Source organism: Symphalangus syndactylus, chromosome 3 (genome assembly GCF_028878055.3).
Source record: "Symphalangus syndactylus isolate Jambi chromosome 3, NHGRI_mSymSyn1-v2.1_pri, whole genome shotgun sequence".
NCBI lineage: Eukaryota > Metazoa > Chordata > Mammalia > Primates > Hylobatidae > Symphalangus > Symphalangus syndactylus.
In genome coordinates this window covers 98,734,772-98,758,446 of record NC_072425.2, presented here as the reverse complement: position 1 = coordinate 98,758,446, position 23,675 = coordinate 98,734,772, and the positions used below count along the sequence as shown (strand labels likewise).

The 23,675-nt window shown below is 33.4% G+C and overlaps 1 protein-coding gene across 7 annotated transcripts in view; it reads left to right on the top strand.

Annotated features, from left to right (window-relative positions):
• Window positions 1–23,675, top strand: part of PHF14 (PHD finger protein 14) — a 204,772-nt gene that overhangs the window by 148,107 nt on the left and 32,990 nt on the right. Inside the window, exon 18 of one of the 7 annotated variants that reach the window (XM_063637063.1) lies at window positions 10,014–12,143. The exons of 5 other annotated variants lie outside the window; for them this stretch is intronic. In XM_063637063.1, the coding sequence (XP_063493133.1) occupies window positions 10,014–10,046 (33 nt within the window). In that variant the 3' untranslated portion in view covers window positions 10,047–12,143. Of the gene's footprint in view, window positions 1–10,013; window positions 12,144–23,675 lie in introns of those variants that run through there. One more of the 7 variants, XM_055272583.2, reaches the window with a different exon arrangement.

Below are 23,675 nucleotides of genomic sequence, written 5' to 3'. Positions count from 1 at the left end.
CCTATTACTTTTATAGAAATTCCATAAGAGTCTAATAAGATTCATCATATCTGAATTCACAATTTTTTGTTTTAGCACATGAAAGCTGAAATACACCTAAATATTTAGTTTTAATAATATTGATTTAATAACAATTTACCTAAAAGTAGAAGAATGACTATTTATTCTACCCAAACCCATGAAGTATAGCATAAGACTTTCTCTGTCTCATCAACTCTTCATAAACTTAAGTAGTCATTTTGAGTTTCATAAAAAATAGCCAGTTACGTGGACACAAACATATCCACATGTATTTACATACATGGAGGCACAAATATACACACATACAAATACATGGAGACACATACACTCGTATACAAAACACACCTTCTCCCATAGGCTATGCTTCAAAGCCACTGACTAAGACAGCAGCCACCCAGACGGTGCACTATGCTTATATTCAGTGGAGCTAGTTCATTGCTACCTGTCACCCTGCATTAGGGCTTTTTTTTCTTGCTCTTTACTGTGTTGTGAAAATCCTGTTGTTAATAAATGCCACATGCCTGGAAAATAAATGTATTTTCTTCTCTCTTAACCTCAACTTTTCTCTTATTTTTCCTTCATTTCTTCTTCCATCCATTCACCCAAGTCACATATCTGGAATCATCCTCAAGCCTTCCCCATCCTTATCTCACATAGCAAATCACTTCCTGAGTCCTATAAAAGTTTTCTTCTTTAAATATTTCTCCAGTCTGCTCTTTGCTCCTTTTTTCCACTACTAGTGTCTTGATTTAGTGCCTCGCTTCTTCTCATTCTGTTATGGTTCTTCCTGTTTTAGAAGCTATCTAAATAGGTATGCCAGACTTATCCCCTTTTTAACCATTCTGCTTACTAGAGGCCTCTAAATGAAGTGTTTGCACCGCAGTAGATATACAAAATGACTCATTAAATTAACTTAATTCTATATAACATCTTTTTTAATTTTCATGTCTGAGTCTATTTTCATGATTTAAATATGCTAGTACTATAGAACAGGTACATAAAACTTCACACATACATATTTATGTTGAGGTGCATATTTAAAATGTTTTTACTATTGATATGCATCATCAAAAATAGCTTCCTGAAAATGTAGTTATCATACCTCTGCTTGAAATCTGTCAGTGTTTTTTCATTCTCCTTCATATCCAAAATAAAATCAGCCAGATTAGGAAATTAACATTGGTATATTACTACTGTCTGATCCTCAGATTTCATTCAGGTTTGGCTATTAATCCCAGTAAGGTCATTTATGGCAAAAGGATTCGGTATAGAATCACAGGTTACATTTAGTTTTCATATTTCTTTTGTCTTGAATCTGGACAGTTCCTTAGTCTTTCCTTAACTTTCATTAGCTTGTGACTTTTGAAAATTACAGAGCAGTTATTTTGTAGAATGTATTTCACTGTGCATTTTTCAAGTATTTTCTTGTGGTTTAGATTCATTATGCATCTTTGATAAGAATACCACAGATGTGATGCTGTGTGCATTCTACACAAAATTTTGATTTGAATTATAGATAATGATGTTATATCTTAGGAGTCGTCTGCCAGTTTTCTAATTAATTAGTGATTTCTGGGGAAGAACCTTGAGACTGTGTAAAAAAATCCTATTCCTCATCAAACCTTCATTTTCTGTTTTATTCAGCGGGATTATATTGAATGTTATTATTTATTTTTATTTTCAAATTACTACAAACTCGGCTAATGAAAGCCACTTCAAGCTGCCTTCTATGTCCTTTTGACATGATTCCAGCAATCTTCAAGTACTTTCTTGCTGAAAGTCTTCCAGGCTCAGCTTATACTGTCTCTATCTCCATTCCTGGAATCAGCTGTTTCTCCAAGGAGCCCAGGTTCCTTTTAGTGGAAAATGATATTTAGAAACCAAGATCTGGTGTGGTCATTGTTACTGGGATATTGCTTTTCCTGGTTCTTCTCAGTAGAAAAAGCCAAGGACTAGATGTAGGTATACGTATTCATACACAGCCACACTTACATCTATATTTTTGTTTTCATAGACACTGAAAACTAATTTTCTTCCTTTTCATCTTTGTAAATAACTCCTTTGTAAATAACTCTCTGACAGAAAGCTGGCTCCCATTTTCCTTAATATATACTCTTATATCATTACTCTCCTGTTATGAAACCAATCTCTTATCACCCTCTCCTCCTAACCACATGGATACCTACTTTGCTTATCATCTGATAACTTTTAAACTGAATTGTTCAGGAAGAGGAGAGAAGGGATGAGGACTGACATTTGTATTTTTTACAAGTTCCACAGGTGATTTTATGAGCAGTTAGGAATAAGAACTACTGTTATACCTGGTTTTTAAAAACTTCAGTTTTTACAAAGTTTTGAAGCTAAAAATTAACTTTTTGGAATTTTAAGACAAATACGCAATGTGTATAACCCAAGTCAAATGTCAACAAATTGACATTTTAATATTATATTGTATATTGCCATATAAGATATAAAGTAGACTTAGTATTGTAATTTAAAAAATAGGACATAGTTCATGCTTCAGTCTTTTCCAGGATATTCTTGATAAAGATCTCAACATCTTGTATCTGCTGAAACACTTAAAATGACGATAACTTGTCTTAATATGGTTAAATGAACATGTATAAATATTTCTTTTAAAAGTGCTTCCTCCAGGTCATATGTATTCACAGATGCCACTGAGGATTTAAATATCCATCATGTACTTTACCGTGACTATGTCAGTTACTATTGTAGCTTTTCATCTTTGTTTAAAGCTATGTTTTGTGAGAAGCCATGGAGTATACATGACAGGTCATTATCTGACTACTACAAGATGAACTGTCTTAGCTTGGAGACTTCTATTTGGTTCACTTTTATTGGATCTTTCTAGTATACATTTTTTGAGTATTAATAATTTGTGAATTCATATGCATAGGAATTTCATCCAAGTCCTTATGGGAGATTTTCTAGAACTACAAATGTGTGACAGACTAGCTAAGGCAAGTGATATTTCTCAATAATCATTTGTATTAAAAATCTTTAAGTAGAGGACATATGATATTTTTAATTCTGGTTTTATTTTTTATCTTTTCTGCATTGAAATAAATTCTATAATTATGTCAAAACAACATGTATAAATATATATTTTCAAGTAAAACAGTCATTGAGAATTTTGTCTCTTTAAGAACAGAACAATCTCTTCAGGAGTATCTTGCCACAATACATTAAACAAGTACATTTAATTGAACTTGGTAATATTGGAAATTGAATGTCTGAATTTTATGCATTGAGAAGATTTATGAAAAATATAAAATTAAAATGAATTATCCTTTAAAGTTCTTTAAAATTTGAAGCTTATAATATAACTGACACATAAAAAAGGGATTTTTTAATATTTTAACTATTCATTTGACCTCTGGGATTTTATCTGACATTAGATTGAATTCTAAGTTTCTGGATTTTACATGGCTGACAGAGAAATCATTTTTAGGTAAGATGTATAGCACTCAGCTGTCTAAATTCAGTACTCTTCTAGCGTTTGTGGGACAAGCTTACAAAAGCTTGCAAAAATGTGCTTCATGGAGCTTTACTGAGTTTTGATTTGCTTTTTTACTAATACAGATATGTAAAAAGTCTGGAAAAAAAAGTTGTTTCTATTGTGTCCTATATTAGAATTAAATAGAACAAATCTGCAGTGTTTTAAAAGTCTGAGAATTAAAACTGTGGTATGTGGTTATCCTCAAAGATGATTTTAGTTTTGTATTAAACTTTAGATTTCCTCTTTCCTGGTGGGTGGGATAAAGTGCACAGATTTCCAGTTGATCCTCTACTGTAGAACAGGTCCTCGACTAAGTTCAGGCAGTTGCTAATTGCTTCTAGTATGTTCCTTGGCAAGTGAAATTGTTTGTATAAATGTCTTTTAATCTCTTAGTTTCTAATTGAGTGCTGTACTTTGGGACTATTAATAATTATTTGCTTAACAATCCCACTAATTATAGTTGGTACTTTGCTTTAAAAAAAAAAAAAGTAGAGTGTTTTATTGTTCATACTGAACATTTATATCCTGAATTGAACTTATTAGTCATCATTATTGCCTGGTCAAGTAGGTGGTTTTATTAATACTTGATTGTCCTAGACGTGTTTTCTGAAACCTATTTCTAGACAATGTTTTTATCAAGTAATCATTTTCAGTAAAACATAGATTGTTTACTAGTCATTCTTAATAGTATTAATAGAATTGGAATCAGTATTGATCTGTTTAGTTCTATAACCTAAGGTAGTTTTCATGGGAATCATATAATATATATTAAACATATATACTTCAGTAAATTATTCCTTAAGAATCATTTTGAAAATATGATTTATTAAGATAAGTTTGTCAGTGTTTATGGTACACATATTTTGATATATTTAAATATCAAATTCACAGAGAAAGGAAAATGGTTAGAACATCTAAAAATAGACCATCTTTCTCTAAATTAATAATTTACAAAATTGAAAAACTAAGCCACTTTCTAAATTATGCTTACTACAAACTTGAAAAACTAAGCCATTTTCTAAGTGGCATGTGGCCTTGTGCATTTACATAGCATGCTGTGGAATACCATATGTGATGAGAAACTAAATCATAGCTGAGATAATTAATCAAAGTACAGTAGGGTGCCATACATATAAATGTCTTTTAAAAGTCACAAACCTCATACTGTCCTTTAGTTTAAAATTTTTTTGTGTGTTTTTATTTTTTGTTATTTCATTATTTCAGCTACTAAAATGCTGAGAGTTAAGATAAAGGACATTTTATTACAGCTTTACAAAAGTTAATAAAAGTATTTTTACCTTATTAACCCAGCATTTGAAATACTAATATTAGGTTATATAATCAACCAGTATATCATAGATCATACTGTTGTAAAATTCAGAAGTGGCGTGGAATATATTAATTATGTAAATTTTTATTCCAGTTTTTATTTGTAGTGTGAGTGTGAGAGACATGTTCATTGTGAAAAGATAGTCCTAGTGGAATTAAACTAGTCTATTCTCACAATTGTGAAAATATCGCCTAAATAATAGAAAAGGCTTAAATCCTGGCTTCAAAAAAACAAAGTGAGATTGCATGCATTGTAGATGTAGATATAATGGGAGTAATTTGGTTCCTCTAATTTATTAAACATTTTAATTAGTTCATAATTTTATAAAATTATCTGTTAAAAAATGTTGTTTCCAACCTACATATTGTGGTTTAAGAAGTGCTCTTTTGCTTATGACTAAGAGACTTCTTCAAGAAAACCTTCAAATCTAAGCCAAGAAAATTCAAAGAATGAACTCTGGCAGTTAATGGAATTGAGTTCTTTGAAATCAAATACAGTTAAGCATTCTAATTTTGATTTTCTGATGGAATCTTTCCTAGGTGTGATAAGAAGTTGTAAATTAGAGGTTAGAAACATAAAGTGCATCATGCCATGTTTTTTGCCTTTTAATATATTCATTTTTGACGTTTCTGAAATTAGATTGTGTATCTATAAGCAGTTTTTATCTTTAAGTGATAATAGTTATTTTTCCCAAAAAAATTGCCATTGAATTGGTGTTCTTATAATTGGATGCGTCGTATAGTAGGAAGATAGCGTAATTTAAATTATATAGAAAGTTAAGTATGCAATTTGGTGTAGATGTAAGCGTTTTTCTGAGCTTTGAAAAGAAACAAACTGGGCTCAAGTCTTAACTATTTATAGTACTTGTGAACTTCAGCAAATTGTTTCACCTAAGCTTTAGGTTGCTCATTTGTAGAAGGTTGAATGGCAATACTGGGAAGTATAGAGGTGCTCAGTAAGTGACAAGCATTTTAGGCACAGAGAGAAAAGTTCAAAATTAGTGATAATACTCTGATTTTCAAACGTTAAGAAATGTTTTTTAAAAGTAACCTGAAGAGTAATTTTCTGTTTCATTTTCTGCCTTCACACACATCAAATGAAAATCTTTCCTGTCTCAGAGTTTCACACTAAACAGAGGAAGGTCATGTCTAACTTTTTCGTGCAGAAAAAAGTCCATTTGTTATAATTTCTTGGTAGAGTTAAGAGGCAATGAAAGCTATCTTTATAATTAATGTATTTTTAAACCATGGCATTCATGGCTCTCTAAATTTTTTAAAGTATATGCTATCCTATCAGATTTTCTAAATGTACTATAGTTAGTACTTTTAATATTGATGATAATTCATATTTCACTTTAAATATAGAATTGTGGTCCTCTGAATCATGCACTAATACATTTATTTTATAAGTAGAGAGAATGATATTTAGAAATAAAAGGTTTGTTTTGTTTAAGCCATATTTAAGCCACTGACTCTGCCTGGTATGAATAATAGGAAAAGATCTAACTCATATGGAAACTTGTTTTTAACTGAAGACATATTTTAGTAACAAGTGAAGAAATAATTCAAGAAATTTTTCTTAGACTATAAAGGCATATTTTTTTCTTTGTCAAGGTCATTAAAACTGTAAACTTGAAAATGAAATGAAAATACAAAGTAAATAAAGTAAAATGTAAATGTAACAAACCACTGAAGACAGTTGTAAGACAATTTATAAGTCCACTTTGTCAAGGTGTATGTAGTTTCTGATAACAAAAGTTTCATCAACCCTAAAGAATGACTTTTTAACAGGTAAATATCAGCAACACACCCTTTTTATTATATACATGTGGAATCTTTTAAGGATGGATATGTTGGAAAATCTGGGCTAGCACTTTCACATTCCTTGTCGAGTCTGGAATTTAAGGTTTTTAACTTTTAGAACATATTGTATAAACACATTTAGAATTTCAGAGCATGATTATGTGCCATCAATATGCCTTACAGTGTTTATGCAAAAGAAAACCTTACACTTAAGTAAGGAAATGTGTACTAATTCTCCGATGCTACTAATTCTTTTCTTTTAGAAAGGTAGACTCTCAGTACAGTAGCCTGTACCCACCGCCTGCTTAATTGCAGGGGATATGTTCCAAGAAGATGCCTTAAACCAGTTATTTTTTTCCTAGACATGTCTTTTCAGTGAAAGGAAATATCTTATGACTTCTCTTTGGCATATCAAAATTGTTAGCATCACTACTCTTGCACTTCGGGGTTGTTATTAAGTAAAATAAGGGTTACTTGAACACAAGCCCTGCAATACTGTGATGGTCGATCTATTCACTGAGACAGCTAAGTGACTAACGAGCAGGTAGCACATACAGTGTGGACATATTCTGGGCAAAGGGATGATTCATGTCCCAAGTGGGACAACGTGAGATTTCATCATGCTATTCAGAATGGTATGCAATTTAAAACTTCCAAACTGTTTATTTCTGGAATTTTTTTTTTTTTCTGTAAGTTCTGGGGTACATGTCCAGAATGTGCAGGTTTGTTCCATAGGTATACATGTGCCATGGTGGTTTGCTGCACCTGTCAACCCGTCAGGGGTTTTAGGCCCTGCATGCATTAGGTATTTGTCCTAATGCACTTCCTCCCCTTGCCCCACCCCCGGACAGGCCTCGGTGTGTGTTGCTTCTCTCCCGGTGTCCATGTGTTCTCATTGTTCCACTGTCACTTATGAGTGGGTACATGGGGTGTTTGGTTTTCTGTTTCTGTGTTAGTCTGCTGAGAATGATGGCTTCCAGCTTCATCCATGTCCCTGCAAAGGACATGAACTCATTCTTTTTTATGGCTGCGTAGTATTCCATGGTATTTCTGGAATTTTTTATTTAATATTTCCAGATCACAGTTTACCATGGGTAACTGAAACCTGGGAAAGCGAAACCACAGTTAAGGGGAGATTACTGATTGTACTTTAAATATATATATGTGTGTGTGTGTGTGTGTGTCAAAGGGTAGTGATTCATACATATAAATTCTTCAGAACCCTATCTTTATGCCCTACAATTATTTCCCTTTCTACCCCCTGCTGTCCTGATTCCCAGTAGAGGGAACCATTAATGATATACTTCCTTAATCATATCATATATTTCTTTATTTGTTTCCCTTCATGTTACTTTAAAAATTGAATTATCTTTTTCGGGAATATCAGAAATGCTGTTGTTAACATGTTTTTCGTTGGCAAAATGCCATTAACAAGGCAAATTATAAGAGTATGGTCCACATGGTCCTTCCACTGCCCTATAGTTCCAGCTTAGTCCAGTCCTGCTGTATATTAAATCAGTAGTAGCTTCAGTAGTGTTTTCTTGGTCACCAATAAAACATATTCCCTTTCTCTTTTCCAAGTTTTGAAATTGCCCAGCTGCATGTCCAGGACCTTCTCTGAGCTGTGAATTCAGTTTGTCAAAATCAAGAATCTTCCTCTATTATTCTTTGTCATGTTTCATCCACCTTGTTGGTAATTTCCTCCTTTTAAAAATACTTCTTTCTTGCCTTCAGTGAACTTCTTCTCTCCTGCGTTCCCCTTTTCTTAGCGGACCATTTCTTTGGTTTTTTTGATAGGCTTCTCTAGGTTGGTTTCACAGTCTTTTTTTCTCACTGCAGTTGATAGCATCTATACCCAAAGCTCAATACCACACCCATTTTGCAAAAGGAAATCTTGGGATTTAGGATTTAAGTGATCCATCTACTTTCTCTGAGTTAATATCCCTCAAGAGAGACTTTTTGCCTTTTAAAATATCCTTTTGTCTAGTAATTAAGACAATATAGCAATAAATTTACATATATGGTTTAATTGGCCATTTCCTCTTATAGTCTCCTTTTACTAAGTAGTTTAAGTGACATTTACTTAAGTAGGCAAATGTATATTAATTTGATCTTCAAATTAAACATTATTCTGAAGATATGATTAAATATGCTATAATTAAAGTGTTGGACTCTTGAATTTTGATTAACTTTAAAGCTAGAGAGTTGGCTGGGTGCAGTGGCTTACGCCTGTATTCCCAGTGCTTTGGGAGGCCGAGGCAGGTGGATCACGAGGTCAGGAGTTCGAGACCAGCTTAGTCAGTATGGTGAAACCCCATCTCTACTAAAAATACAAAAATTAGCTGGGCGCGGTGGTGCGCACCTTTAGTCCCACCTACTCGGGAGGCTGAGACAGGAGAATCACTTGAACCCAGGAGGCAGAGGTTGCAGTGAGCCGAGATCACACCACTACACTCCAGCCTGGGTGAATTGCTTGAACCCAGGAAGCGGAGGCTGGAATGAGCAGAGATCGTGCCACTACACTCCAGCCTGGGTGAATCGCTTGAACCCAGGAGGTGGAAGTTGCAGTGAGCCGAGATCGTGCCACTACACTCCACCCTGGGTGACACAGCAAGACTCTATCTCAAAAAAAAAAAAAAAAAAAAATCTAGAAAGTAATAATTCAAAATAGGAATTTTGTTTTATATAGTAAAATTGATATCCTTTATATAAAATATTGCTTTTAAAAAATACATGCCTCTCTCACTGTTTTTCTCCTTACTTTTTCCTTTTCTTTATTCTAACTCCACTTTTCTGAAGAATGTTGGTATCAGGAAAAAAAAATACACTTTGGGGTTTTAAAAATATTGTGAAGGTAGTAAATGGTCATTGTTGAATATTGGAAAAAAATTTTAAACATAAAGAAGAAAAGTATTTTAAATTATCTGCAATTTAGCACCTAAAGATACTACATTTCTGCTCATGTTTTGGTAGTATGTCCTACTACAACCTACTTTAAAAAAAATTACAGTTATATCATACTTTCTGTTATATAATGGTATTTAAAAAATATAATTGTATGTATGGCAGTTTACCATGTTGTTAAATACTCTTACATAATCTATTTTTAAGTACTGTACAATTTTTTATGCAAATATGCTTTCAATGTAATGACTAGATCAAACAATATAAACATTTTTAAAATAAGAAAGTACCATACTAATAATAATAATAGAAGTTAACATTTTGTTGAGCACCACTATGTGCCTGGCATTATCTAAGCATTTAAAATGTATAATTCTATTTAATCCTCACCACAACTTTTAAGGCGGTTATTGTTTTTTTTATCTCCTTTCTGCAGATGAAAGAAAGAAATGAGATTCAGAGAAGTTAAGGATTACACAGCTAATAAGTGATGTAACAGTGATTCAAGCCCAGATCTCCCTGACTCTAGAGCCTGTGTTTTAGAAACTAGATTTTATATATTAAAATAAGTATTTTCTATTTCTTATTGTAAGAGATTCTCAAATTAGATTTTGTCCTAAAGCCATTTTAGATTTTCATCATGTAAAACTCAGATAATTTTTCTATTATAAATAAACATGACTTCTAATTGGAAAGGGAAAAATATTATTAAGTGGGATCTGCTTTTGTCTTTCTAATGGATAGGGGAATAAAACACAAAGATATTTTAAAATAAGTTGATTAAAGATGGTGCTATGGTATGGTGTGGGAAGATGAATGTGGAAGATGACATAACTCAACTCCTCAGGGCCCTTTCTTCATGAAATTCAATTAAATAAGATCTGTGTTAGGGGAGGTACAATTTGACTATATGGATGATTTATGTAGACACAGCAGAATGGAGGGAGGTAAAGGAAAGGGATCTAAAGGTGTTTTTTTTTATTAGACACTAAGCACTGTATTTTAGCTGAGTCAAATCTTAGTTTTTAATGTTTGTCATGAGTTGTGAAGTTTGAAAACCTGTACTGTGGAAGGTACAGTCAGCCACACTCAATCCCTTTGCAAAGATAGTTTAAGAATATTCTCATTTGTATAGTGTCAGCTATTATACTTTGTGTACACTGGCAGTTTTTGTATTTTTTTATCCTAGTATCAGCATTCTTTTGCAGTACAAGTTTCTCTTTTTCAAAAGAATACTTGCTTATAAGTGTATTAAGTATAAATACAATTCAGTTTACACTCATTTGTGTTAATTCTTTTGCTGACAATTCTTTTGTTAATTCTTTTGATTATTAAACAAGGAGTACAAAATTATTACCTCACCTATAAAAGGTTTAGAAATGGTTCCCGCCTCATTGACAGATAAAGGTTTGTATGTAACTGTTTTTATTCTACTATATTTCCACCTGTAACCTAGCTCTGCCACCTCTTTTTGTGATTTCAGACTTTTACAAGTTGTTTTAGGTTTAATATATTGTTCTCTTTTTTTCCTCTGGACTATATTCATATGTTAAATCTAATCTCTGGTCACCTAAGATACAACCTATTTTAATATTTTCTCTGAAGGTTTCTTAAAGGTTTATGTTGTAGTGTTATACCTTCATTGAAGTTCAGTCGGTTTTTTGTTAAATGTACCTTCAATAATGGCTGCAAATGATTATGTGCTTCACTGGTTTGAAAACTCTTTAAAGTATGCTTATAGAGGTTAACATTTTAAGAATCACTTTGAAAAGTTCAAGCAATATCAAAGCACTTTTGTCAGCAATATGTTCACTTTGGTGTTCTTGAGGGTTGGACCATTCTCTCAATTTTTAAAGACCAATAGTATTCTTTATATTCTGTTTCTAAAATCAGATTTCAAAATTTAGATGATTAGTTATTTGTAAATCATTTTTCCAAAGCACAGATGTATTGGTAGCTTAATGCAAGTAATGAGTATAAGGTATTTCAGCATTATGTCTTTATTTTAATGCAGCAATTTCAACAACCAACAGCAAATCATCTTAATGACTCAATTTAAAATTTATCCTAGTATCCAGTCATTTGCCTAATTATTAATTTTTACCACTTAGAACAGTTTTCAGAGTGTGAATGAAGTACGTATTTTTAGGATACATTATTTACTCTTTTATAAGCAGGCTAAGTGCTATAAAGGATAGATATTTCTTTACCTTTCCTTGTGACAATGTTGAAGCTTTAACCTATTTACAGCATAAAGACTCTATTAAGTACAATCTTAATCTTTATTTTTTAGTATTCTCAAATCTACTACATATGAATCTAATTTTTGCAGTGAAATAAACTTCCTTTCTTCGTTATTTAGCTGTTTCAAAATCCCTAACTTTTCTCTTCCTGTCTACTCCTTCCTTTCTCCTTCACATTTCCAAGCAGTATTTGGAAACATGACAATATATTTGTCAAGTATGTTTATGTTCCTTTATCAATAAAAAGCTTCCCTAAGATAGCAATGTCCCTAATAGGGTAAAATACAGTTAGCTGTATTTTTTTTAACCTCCTTATAACAATAGGATGAAAAAAAAAAAAAGCCACAGTCTGAATTTGACATCATTAAACAAAAACTCTTCAAATTAAACAGTATAAAAAGAGACAAAAAAGTGGTTTTATTTGTTCTTCATATTAAATGCCTTGAGGATTCTCAAGTGAGCTATTTTTAACAGACTAATCTTCCATTTTTATTGTGATTTAAGTAAATTTTGCTCTTGATTCCAAGACAAGGTACAAACAGAAATGAGCTCGATTCCTTCCATCCCAGTGCCTTTAAACATGCTCTGTTGGAGCTTCCTTTTTCCCCCAGTTACTCTCAGACAAATCTTACAGCTTTTCCAGTTACCTTTAGGTATTAATAGTCTTTTTTTTAATATCAAAGTCCAGTCCAGTTTAATGTCAAAAGCTTCAATTCTCAAGCAGCTCAGACCTCCTTTAAACTGGGAAACCTGTAGTTTGGAAGTGGGGCATTCTAGATTTTGATTCTTGCCCCTCCCTTTTTTTTTTTTTTTGACTCATTGCTAGAGCTTTTCTGTGTAGAGGTGCCTTGATATTAGAGATGCCTTCTGTGGGTTACTCGTGACTTCCTTTTCAGAACTTAACGTTCCTTTTATCTCTTTTCTGATTGGCATCATCCCCATCCCACCAACCCTGTCCTCTTTGGCTAGATTCCTTTCTAGAGTCTTGCTCTTTAACGGGCCCACATTTTGTCCTAGGGGAAACACACAACCCCTTGCCTTAACAAGCTCAGAAAGAACAGCCATTCCCACTGCAGCCATGCATCTTTGCTTTGCTACTACAGACAGACAGGCATGTATCATCACCTAGTCCTTGTCCTCCAAACTCCCAGGGGACAAACTCTCTGAGTAATTTTTAGAAAATTCCTCTTCTGAGAGGGACTTCCTTTAAAGTACCTCTTCTAAAGAAATCCTTACTCTCCAGTTTCACCTTTCCTCATTCTTCAGACTTCTCCTTTAATGAGTTACCATACGAAATTTTGTGTAAGACTTTGAAGAAAATATTTTCTGAAGTATTTTATCAGTGCATATCTTTAAAAATGAATATCTTAGACCATTTATGAGAGATTGAGAGAGAAAATTTCACTCACCCATGAGTCCTAAATCAAATATCCTATCACCATGACTTAAATCATGATTTTTTTTTCATAATTATCACTTCTTTCACTTCTTCAAACACTTTATACCAGTTCCTCTCAAGACCTCCAGGCCACGATTTACTCTCCTCCACCTTTTTAAAGTTGTAACTTGGCATTTTAATGTGCACTTTTTAAAACCATTAGAGTCCTCCATTGTAACTTCCCAACTTCTCTAAATCCACTGTGTTGGTTTATCTCAACTGTTTCTTTTTTGGCCAGAAATAACATGAAATTTATGGACTTGAGTTCACTACAAATTCATGCCTTCTAATTTAAACCAGACCTCATTGCTATCTTTTGTGAGCTCCTTATCAGATTTCTTATAGCAATGATTTCAAATCTTTGACACATATATCAAGTCTTCATTTTTATTCCCAGCACACTTACTTTTTCAAGATGATCTTGTCTCTTATTTTCACTGAGGAAAGGGGGGTGATGTTTTTATCTTTCTCCTCTCAGCCTTAAAAATAGTCTTTGTTACTTTCCCTACTTCATTCTATTTCCTGTCTCAGAAAATAAAAGTGCCACTACCTCCTCTGTTCTTTATTCCAAACATCTCCTTTCTCTTCAGTACTTGTTTCTGTTCTCATTAAGCCATTCTACACACTTTTTCCCAGTCACTCTTTTGGAAAGATCACTTTTCAAATTTCCAGGTCAGAAAATCCAAGAAAAAAGTAAGGTGCTTTCCATTGTCTATACTATAGGATAGACATCAGGGTTTTATCCCTGACATTCAAGGCCATATATAATCTAGTCTCATGCTAGTATTTTAGATGTAAATCAGTCTCTCTCTCTCCCCCCGCCCCCACTGCCTTCCTCCTGTTCTCCTTCCGTCTCTCCCATTCTCCCTCCTCTCTCCCCCTCTCTTTCTCTCTCCCTCGTTCTTTCTCACTACTCGTTTGCAAAAAGCCTCATATATCATCAGGTTTTTTTTTCTTCTTAATTAAATGTCCAGTTTAAATTCTAGTTTTCTAGTTTCCCTACAATCCTTAGGCCTAGATTCAATTTCTTTTGCACTTTTTTTGCCAGACTGTTCATTTGACATTTGGTAGACATTTTTTGTCCTGCTATTGATCTTTTTATATCTGGGTTATTTTTACCAGCTAGATTACAAACTCCATTACAACAGAGGATATTTCTGTCATACTTTCTTAAAGCAAGGAACCTGAATGTTGCATATTTTTTTCTAAGATAGATTTAAGATTGTTCCTGGTAGTTCTCCACTGCTAGCCTATTTTCTATTAGTTGTTATTGAAATTATTTTTAAAACTTTTATTTTGCCAAATGGCAGTAGAGGTGGTGCAGGTTCTAGTTTTTGCCTTAGAAGCCCAAGGCTGTTTATTGAAACAACAAATGATGTTTGGAACATAAATTTCTGGCAGCCATGACCCAAATATGCAAAAAAGACCAAGAAGATACCTGTTCAGCAAGTTTAAAATCATATTCTTTCTTAGATTATTTTCTTATCTAGTTCACTCAGCATTTCTGTTAACATTTAATAGTACTTGTTAACAGATTTCTTTGGAAGAGACACATTTTAAATTAAAAGGAAAGTAAGTTGTCTCCTTCAGAATAAAGAACACTGGCATTGTCAAAGGGTATAAAACTAATCCAAATGAAAATGCCTATTGTGTGTGTGTGTGTGTGTGTGTGTGTGTGTGTTTGCCTTTACAGAAAATTTAAGAGACACTAAACCTTTTATTTACCAAGATATTTTCTTTCTCTTGATGGACCTTCCAATATATTAGCAATAGGAGTCTCATTTTTATTGGATAAAAATCTGTATAGTATTCAGAAGGTGTGCCATATACTTCACTAGGTGCTTCAGATGTAGTAAGATGAGACATAAATCTTGCCCTTAAAAAACTTAGATTCTAGTAGGATAGATAAAGCATGTATGCATTTAATTATGATATCAAATTTAAAGTGTTAAGTGCCATTACGAAGTATAGGTAAGGTACTGTGGGAATTTTGAGAGTAGGAAGATTGCTTTCAGCACCGAGCAAAAAGAGATTGGCAAAAAATACGACATTTCAATAGAATTATAAAGGCTAGTAGGATTTGACAGAAGTATTAATTAGGATATGCTAAGTTATGCAGCAAACAAAAAGAATCCTAAATTTTTAGTCGATTAATATAAGTTGATTTCTCATTCATATATCAGTACAGGTTGACAGAGCAGCTCTGCTCATTATAGTCACTTGGGGACCCAAGCTGTTGGAAGTTTTATTTCAATATATGTGATCCACAGCATAGTAGCAGGAAATACCACAAATGTCACACTGGCTTTTAAAATCATATCTGGAATTTGATATATATCACTCCAGGCCACATTCCTCGGATGACACAGCCAAACCTAACTTTAAGAAGCCAGTAAGTATAATGCTACCACCATATGCTACCATACTTCCAAGGCCTTTCTGGGATTCATTCCAGGATTCAAGGAAATCCTTGGAGAGAGGGAGAACGTATGTACAGTTTATATGGGGGAAACTGCATAATAGTGTGAAATGTAGTAATTGTAGTAGTAATAGCTACTAATATGTTCTCTTGATTTTTTTTCTCTTTGCTTTTTTTTAAATAGCCTTTTGGTGTTATTTTTGATTTTTTTGTTTCTTTTTGAGCAGTTTTAGGTTTATAGAAAAATGGAGTTAAAACTACAGATTTCCCATATGCCCCCTCATCCCTTCCTCCTTCCCCTAGTTTCCCCTGTTACCATCTTACATTCATGTGGTACATTTGTTAAAAATTGATGAGCCAGTATTGATACATTTTTATTAACTAAAGTTTGTAGTTTACATTAGAACTTATATTTTGTGTGGTACATTCTGTAGGTTTTGATAGTTGTAATAATGACACATGTCCACCATTACAGTGTCATTCAGAATAGTTCACTGCCCTAAAGATCTCATGTGCTCTGCCTATTCACCACTCCCTCTCTACCATCAAACTGCTGGCAACCACAGATCCTTTTGCTGTCTCCATCGTTTTGCCTTTTCTGAATGTCATATAGTTAGAGTCATATAGTATGTAGCCTGTTCAATTTGGCTTCTTTCCCTAAGCAATACGCATTTAGGGGTTTGTCATGTTTTTTCATGGCTTGAGAGCTTTTTTTTTTTAATCACTGAGTAATGTTCTATTGTATGGATATGCTCCTATGAAAGGTGAGAGAGTACGTGTAAAATTTGTTTTGTACACAACAGTCTTGTTTGTTTCCAAGTTTTGGCAGTTATGAATAAAGCTATTATAAACATTCAGGTACAAGTTTTTAAGTGGGCACCAGTCAACTTAGTCAGGAGATACCAATGAGTTCCATTATGGGATCATATGGTAAGAGTCTGTTTGGCTGCCAAACTGTCTTCCAAAATGGCAGTACCATTTTGCATTTCATCCCACAACAAATGAGAGTTGTTGTTCCATATCTTTGCCAGCATTGGTGCTGTCAGTGTTTTAGATTTTAGCCATTCTAACATGTGGGAAGTAGTTTTCATTTGCAATTTCATAAGGACATGTAGTGTTGAGCATCTTTTCATATGCTTATTTGCCATATGTATATCTTTTATGAGATATCCATTCAGATCTTTTGCCTGTTTTTTAAATTGGGTTATAAAATTATTGTTTAATTTTAAAGAGTTATTTGTATATTTTGAATGCCAGTCCTTTATCAGATATGTGTTTTGCAAATATTTTCTCCAATTTGCCAAATATTATCACTGTTTTTTGCAGAGTAGAAGTTTTTAATGTTAATGAAGTCCAGCTTAATTTTTTTCTCTTATGGATTATATTTTTGGTATTATATCATCAAATTTGTGGTCACCTAGATTTTCTACTGTGTTATCTTCTGGGAGTTTTCTAGTTTTGCATTTTACGTTTATGTCTGTGATTCATTGTGAGTTAATTTTTGTGAAAGGTGTTAGACATGTGCCTACATTCTCTCTCTCTCTCTCTCTCTCTCTCTCTCATTCTTTCTTTTTGACATTTGGAGGTCCATATGGTCCAGCACTATTTGTTAATATTCAAAAGCCAGTTGCTTTCTTATGTTACAGCAGTAGACTACTGGAATTTTTTCTTGTTGGGTTTTTTGGGTTCTTTTTAAAAATTTTTTATTGTGTATATTTAAGGTATACAACATGGTGTTCTGGGATACATATATATGGTAAAAGGTTACTATAGTTCAAGTTAGCATATCCATTATGTCACATAATTACCTTTTTTTGGGAGGGAAGGTTTTGGCAAGAATAGCTAAAATCTACTCATTTTGCATGAATTCCAAATACAGTACAATTGTATACCTGTAGCCCTCATGTTGTATATTTTATCTCTAGACCTTTTTCATCTTATATTTCTGCTGCTTTACATCCTCTGACCTCTGCTTGCCCATTTTCTTCCCATTGATAACCAGTGTTCTGTTCTCTCTGTATAATTGAGATTTCTTTTTTTTTTTTTAGATTCCACATAAAAGTGAAACCATTTAATATTTTTCTTTTTATGCCTGGCTTGTTTCACTTAGTCTTGTGTCCTCCAGGTCCATCCATGTTGTGGCAGACGGCAAGATCTCATTCTTTTTTAGGGACAAATAACATCCCATTTATATACCACAATTTCTTTACCCATTTGTCTGTTAATGGGCGGTTAGGTTGTTTTTGTATCTTGGCTATTGTGAATAATGCTGCAGTGAACGCGAGAGTGCAAGTATCTTTATGAGGTGATGATTTCATTTCCTTTGAGTATATTCCTAGAAGAGGGATTCTGGGTCATATGGTCGTTCTATTTTTAATTTATTTAGAAACCTTTATAGTGTTTTTTTGTAATGGTATAATGGTAATACCAACTTACATTCCTACTAACAGTGGACATGAGTTCCCCTTTTCTCCACCCCCTCACCAACATTTGTTATCTTTTGACTTTTTGATAATTAGCCATCCTAATGAGTATGAGATGGTATCTCATAGTGGTTTGGATTTGCATCTCCCTGATGACTGGTGATGTTGAGCACCTTTTCACATACCTATTGATGATGTTTATCTGTTCTTTGGAGAAATGTCTATTCAAGTCTGAAATTTAAAACATAATACCATTTGATTTGGCACCAGAAAACCCATGAAATTCTTAGGTATGAATCTAACAAAATATACACAAAACCTGTATGAGAGAAAGTACAAAATTCTAATAAAAGAAAAAAAGAACTAAATAAATAGAAAGCTATTCCATGTTCATGGACAGGAGAAATCAATATTCTCAAGATGTCAGTTCTTTTCAACTTAAACTGTAGATTCAGTGCAATCCCAATCAAACTCTCAGCAAGTTATTTTGTGGATTTTGACAAACTGATTCTCAAGTTTATATGGAAAGGTAGAAAACCCAGAATAGCCAACATAATATTAAAGGAGAACAAAGTCAGAGGACTGACACTACCCAACTTTAAAACTTACTATAAAGCTACAGTAATCAAGACAGTGTTGTATTTGTAAAAGAATAGACAAATAGGTCAATGAAACAGAATAGAGAGCCCAGAAATAGACCCACATAAGTATAGTTAACTGATATTTGACAATGCAGCAAAGGCAATTCAGTAAAGAAAATATAGTCTTTTCAGTAATATATTTTTAATGCAAAATAGTTGGGCATTAGATTGAGACCATATCCTAAAGGGTTGTAAATATTATGTCATGAGTTTATAGCCACTGCAAATCTATTTGGAGCCCTTTAGAGGAAGTTAGGGATCAGAAGAGGACAGGAAAAGCTAATCTCCAGAGTACTTCCCCTAGAAGACACTCCTTTTTCAAAGTAGAACATGTAATACGGAGTTTAGGGCAGTGTCCTTACTGAACTTTTCATCTGCTCACAGTTCTGCTATTTATACATTTGGATTATCCTCAACCATAAACACATCTTTATATTATATTGCACATATTACATCATAAAACAATTCCTCCTGGATACTTATCTACTAAACACAACAATTGCAGTATGCAGTGATAGAAAAGGAAGTTTTAGTTTATAGAAGAGTTTGTGGTAAATAATTTTGGAGTTTGAAGTTTTATTAAGGTAAGGACTAACCTGGATCAGGTGACCCAAGTGGGGAATTTAAGGATATTAATCACTTAAGTAGAAAGCTACTAAGTAGTAAGAGGAGTTGACAAATTAGCCTTCCCACTTTAATCGTTTATCAAAGACTATCCAGTGCCTGGGAAATTTTTCTTGTCAGGAGTCAGAATTTGAAATAGGCCTTGTGGTGGGGCTATAACCCATTTAAAAGATTTTTTTGGGCAGTGTTCTAAGTTTAAAATGATGAACTTTCCAGTAGGCTTGTAGAATCTAACTTGTTTAGAAACTGAGTACTGCCTGTATTTTCAATTCAAAAAAGACCTTAAAATCTAAAGTTTATGAGTGAACATTTTGCCGCTTTTAAAAGATATATCTTTAAATATATTAGAATTATAGAATTTAATAGCTAATATGGACCTGAAATATCATTTAGAGAGACGTGCAAACTTTTTAAACAAAAGATTCGTTTTATATTGTTTGCTATATAATTTAAAGATTTCATGGAGTAAAGTATGCTGATAATTTTTGCTCTTTTATTTTTAGATTTAAAAAGTTAATCAGTATCCACTAAATTGATTTTACTGCCACTTATATGGTTAAATAATTTGAAAAATATTGATCTCGTCCAAGTGCTTTATTTTATAGATGAGGAAAGTGAGACCTGGAGAGGTAACCTCAGAGTAGCCATATAACTTTTTGACAGCTAGTTAATGACAGAGCTATGACCAGGTCAGTTCTGGTCAGTGTTCTTTCTGCCATCATTTATTGGTTCAGTCTATCATGAAGCACTTCAGAAATTATCGTAATTTTGTCATTAAATCTGTTCAGTAATTAAAAACAAGTGCGGGGCGCGGTGGCTCACGCTTGTAATCCCAGCACTTTGGGAGGCCGAGGCGGGCGGATCACGAGGTCAAGAGATCGAGACCACGATGAAACCCCGTCTCTACTAAAAAAAATACAAAAAATTAGCCGGGCGTGGTGGCGGGCGCCTGTAGTCCCAGCTACTCAGAGAGGCTGAGGCAGGAGAATGGCGTGAACCTGGGAGGCGGAGCTTGCAGTGAGCCGAGATTGCGCCACTGCACTCCAGCCTGGGCGACAGAGCGAGACTCCGTCTCAAAAAAAAGTTTAGTGCTGAAAAGTAATATGTAAAGTAATTTTGCAAAAAAACATGAGTAAACTCAAACTATAGAAGGATACACAATGAATAATTAGGTAGAGCAACATATAGACCACCAAGTAAACTTTTTGTCAAAAGACTGAATGCTTTCTTATGTGTGTGTAATATGAATACTTGCGCATAAACATGCTGGTATCTTTGTCCTCTGGCAATGAAGCCCACCTTTTTCTTCACTTGGCAGACCCTTCTAAGGTCTCTAACTTCCTCTCAGCAATACCCCTCATTGCATCTGTTACAAAATGTTTCCTGAGAAGTTAGTTTCTTAGATGTACTCAATGTGCCTGTACTTTTAGTCAAATACTCTCCTTCAAGAATGCAGACTTGGAATCAAATTATTTAGGTAACTGTGTAAACTTGGGCAAGTGGCATAATCTCTCTGTGCCTCAGTTTCCTCATGTTAAAATGGAGACAATAATAACACCTACTTATCAGGGCTTTTGAGGGGGGGCTCTTCTGTCACTTTCTTAGAATCTAGTGATGATGACAGTGAACCTGACCAATACCTAATTCACTCTTCTGTTTAGTTGCACATGTCCACAGGGAAAAGAAATGGTTTTCATTAAGATAAAAGTGAAAAATATATTTGTAAATAGATTAATACTTCTGAAGCACTAGAAATAACACATCTATTGTGTTTTTCATTTCTTTATTTGAAGACCATTTAAAATTATTTTGATAACATGCTGGCTGAACTATAATTTTTGGAAATGCTCTTTATTTTAAATTTAATTTTAATCAGTGTTAATTTTTGTGTATTTTTTTACAGTAAAGAAATGTTCTTTTTTTCCCATTGAAACTCCATCTTCGTTAAGGAGCAACAATTTCCTGCACTGGCAATGTTAAATGTAACTATAGCTTTCAATTCATTGCCGTGGTTATATTTCCACAGCCTGCTATAAGAGATAAACCCATTGCAAATGAAGACAGCATTCATTTTCCTTCTACCTCAGGCCACACAGAATTGATTGGGGTAATAAAATGACAGCACCTTGTAATATACGGAAGGCTCTTTAATTTGAAAACCAGTTCTAACCTGATTCAAAGCTTGTTTAAAGCTAATTTATAGCTTACATAATTTTCAGCTGGCTGACCAAGGTAAAGGATGATGTATGAAAACTGATAAAGAATTAATATTCAGATATTCCTCGTTAAAGTTAACTGGTATTAAAAAAGAGAGAAGAAAAGGTAGAAAAAATAATTGGTAAGCTTTTGGTATACATAAGTAACATTGTTGAAAATAGTTTACAATTCTGTCATCTTTCAAACCTAGCTTCTTGTCCTTTCTTCTTAAGATGAGTTCTATTTGCATTTCTTACATGGTAAAATCCTTCATTTCTCATCACATATTAAGGTCAGTGTAATGCTGTAAGGTCAATGTGGTCACTGTTGTGACTTCCGCAGTGCCAAATCTATTGTATGCCGTGGTGGCAGTGATGCTGTTAAATAGTTCTGGTCTGTCAGAATTTTAATTATAATTTTTTTTCAAGATGCAAACTGAAGGAATTTAGAACTTTTCATTTTTATCTGAGCTGAAAAATCAGTATTAGGCCTTTTGCCTCTGGCTGTTTTTATCTCTTTATTTTAGCATATTTAATCATTTAACCCACAAATAATATGATTACCAGAGTAATGTATTCTGTACTATGAATGAATCTAGATTTTCAGAAATTCCATTTCAGCATTCACAAGTAAAAAATGAATTACATTTTCCTTTTTTATGTTTAAGTCTTTTGCATAGTTATTATTTTTTTATCTTAAAAAAGTGGAGGATGAGCATGTCTTTTGCCATATTCTATTCTAACATCCTAGAAAGTATCAAAATTTTAAGAAATGCATTTATAATTCTTAATCATGTGTATTTCACTTTGTACACTACAAATGTTTTGGATATGTAGGGTAAAGAAAAAAGTGAATAAACAAATGTATATAAACATAAGGTTAGATATATGAGACCAAGAAATTCTGTAGTTTCAAAAAGACTTGTCTAGATATTTAGTTAGACATGAAGACCAAACATTTGTGGTCTAATTATGATGTCTGTGGTCAACATGGTCATAATTATTTTAATTGCTTTAAAAAAATTATGAACTAGCACATGCTTATTATAGAAAACTTGGAGAACAATTAATATGTAAAGATAAAAAAATTCAAGAAATAACCACTACTAACATTTTGTTAGGACCTTAATATATAAGACATATGCTATGCATTTTCAGTGGGGACAAACATTGGCTCTTATGGGGGCAAAAATGCAAAATTAAAGTGGTTTGTGACTCCGCAGCTAAACCCTTCCCAAGAAAATTTTATTCTTAATATTTAATCTCTCAGGTTTTCTTGGGTATCACACAAGCATTACTGACATTGAGTTCATGGAAAATACAGAAAATATATACAAAATTAATGCCAGAAAACACGACAAATGGCTGTGAGGGGAGGACTTTTGATCAATTGCTTGATCTTAAACTTACTTTAGAAGAAGTGGCCAGTGCCTGCCAATTGGCTGCCATGTGGATACTTCTTATGCTTGATCTTCAGTGCTTTTGTGTCTGACAACTCTACACATTTCCCTAATTAAGAGTTACTTCTCACCAACCAAAAGTTTAAAAAGTTAAAGTTCACCAAGAATGATTTTTAAGACATTTATTTAATTTTTTTCATTTACTTTAGCTGGAACTACAGTTTTAATAGTTTTGAATGATTTTTTTAAAACTTGATTTAACTTTATTATTAATATAGTTCTAAAGTTAAACATTAATCACTTTTACATTTTAACTTAAAAATTCTTTTTTTTTTGAGACGGAGTTTTGCTCTTGTTGCCCAGGCTAGAGTGCAATGGCGCAATCTCGGCTCCCTGTACCCAGGTTCAAGCGATTCTCCTGCCTCTGCCTCCCGAGTAGGTGGGATTACAGGCACCTGCCACCACACCTGGCTAATTTTTGTATTTTTAGTAGAGACAGGTTTTTGCCATGTTGTCCAGGCTGGTCTCGAACTCCTGACCTCAGGTGATCTCCCCACCTTGGCCTCCCAAAGTGTTGGGATTACAGGCGTGAGCCACTGTGCCCAGCCCTGTTGAGTCATTCTTAATCTTATATTAAATAAAAAGGTAACCTTTATACCTAGCTCTTTCCTTGTATAAAGTACAGCTATGCGTATAAACATAAACAGACCAGCAG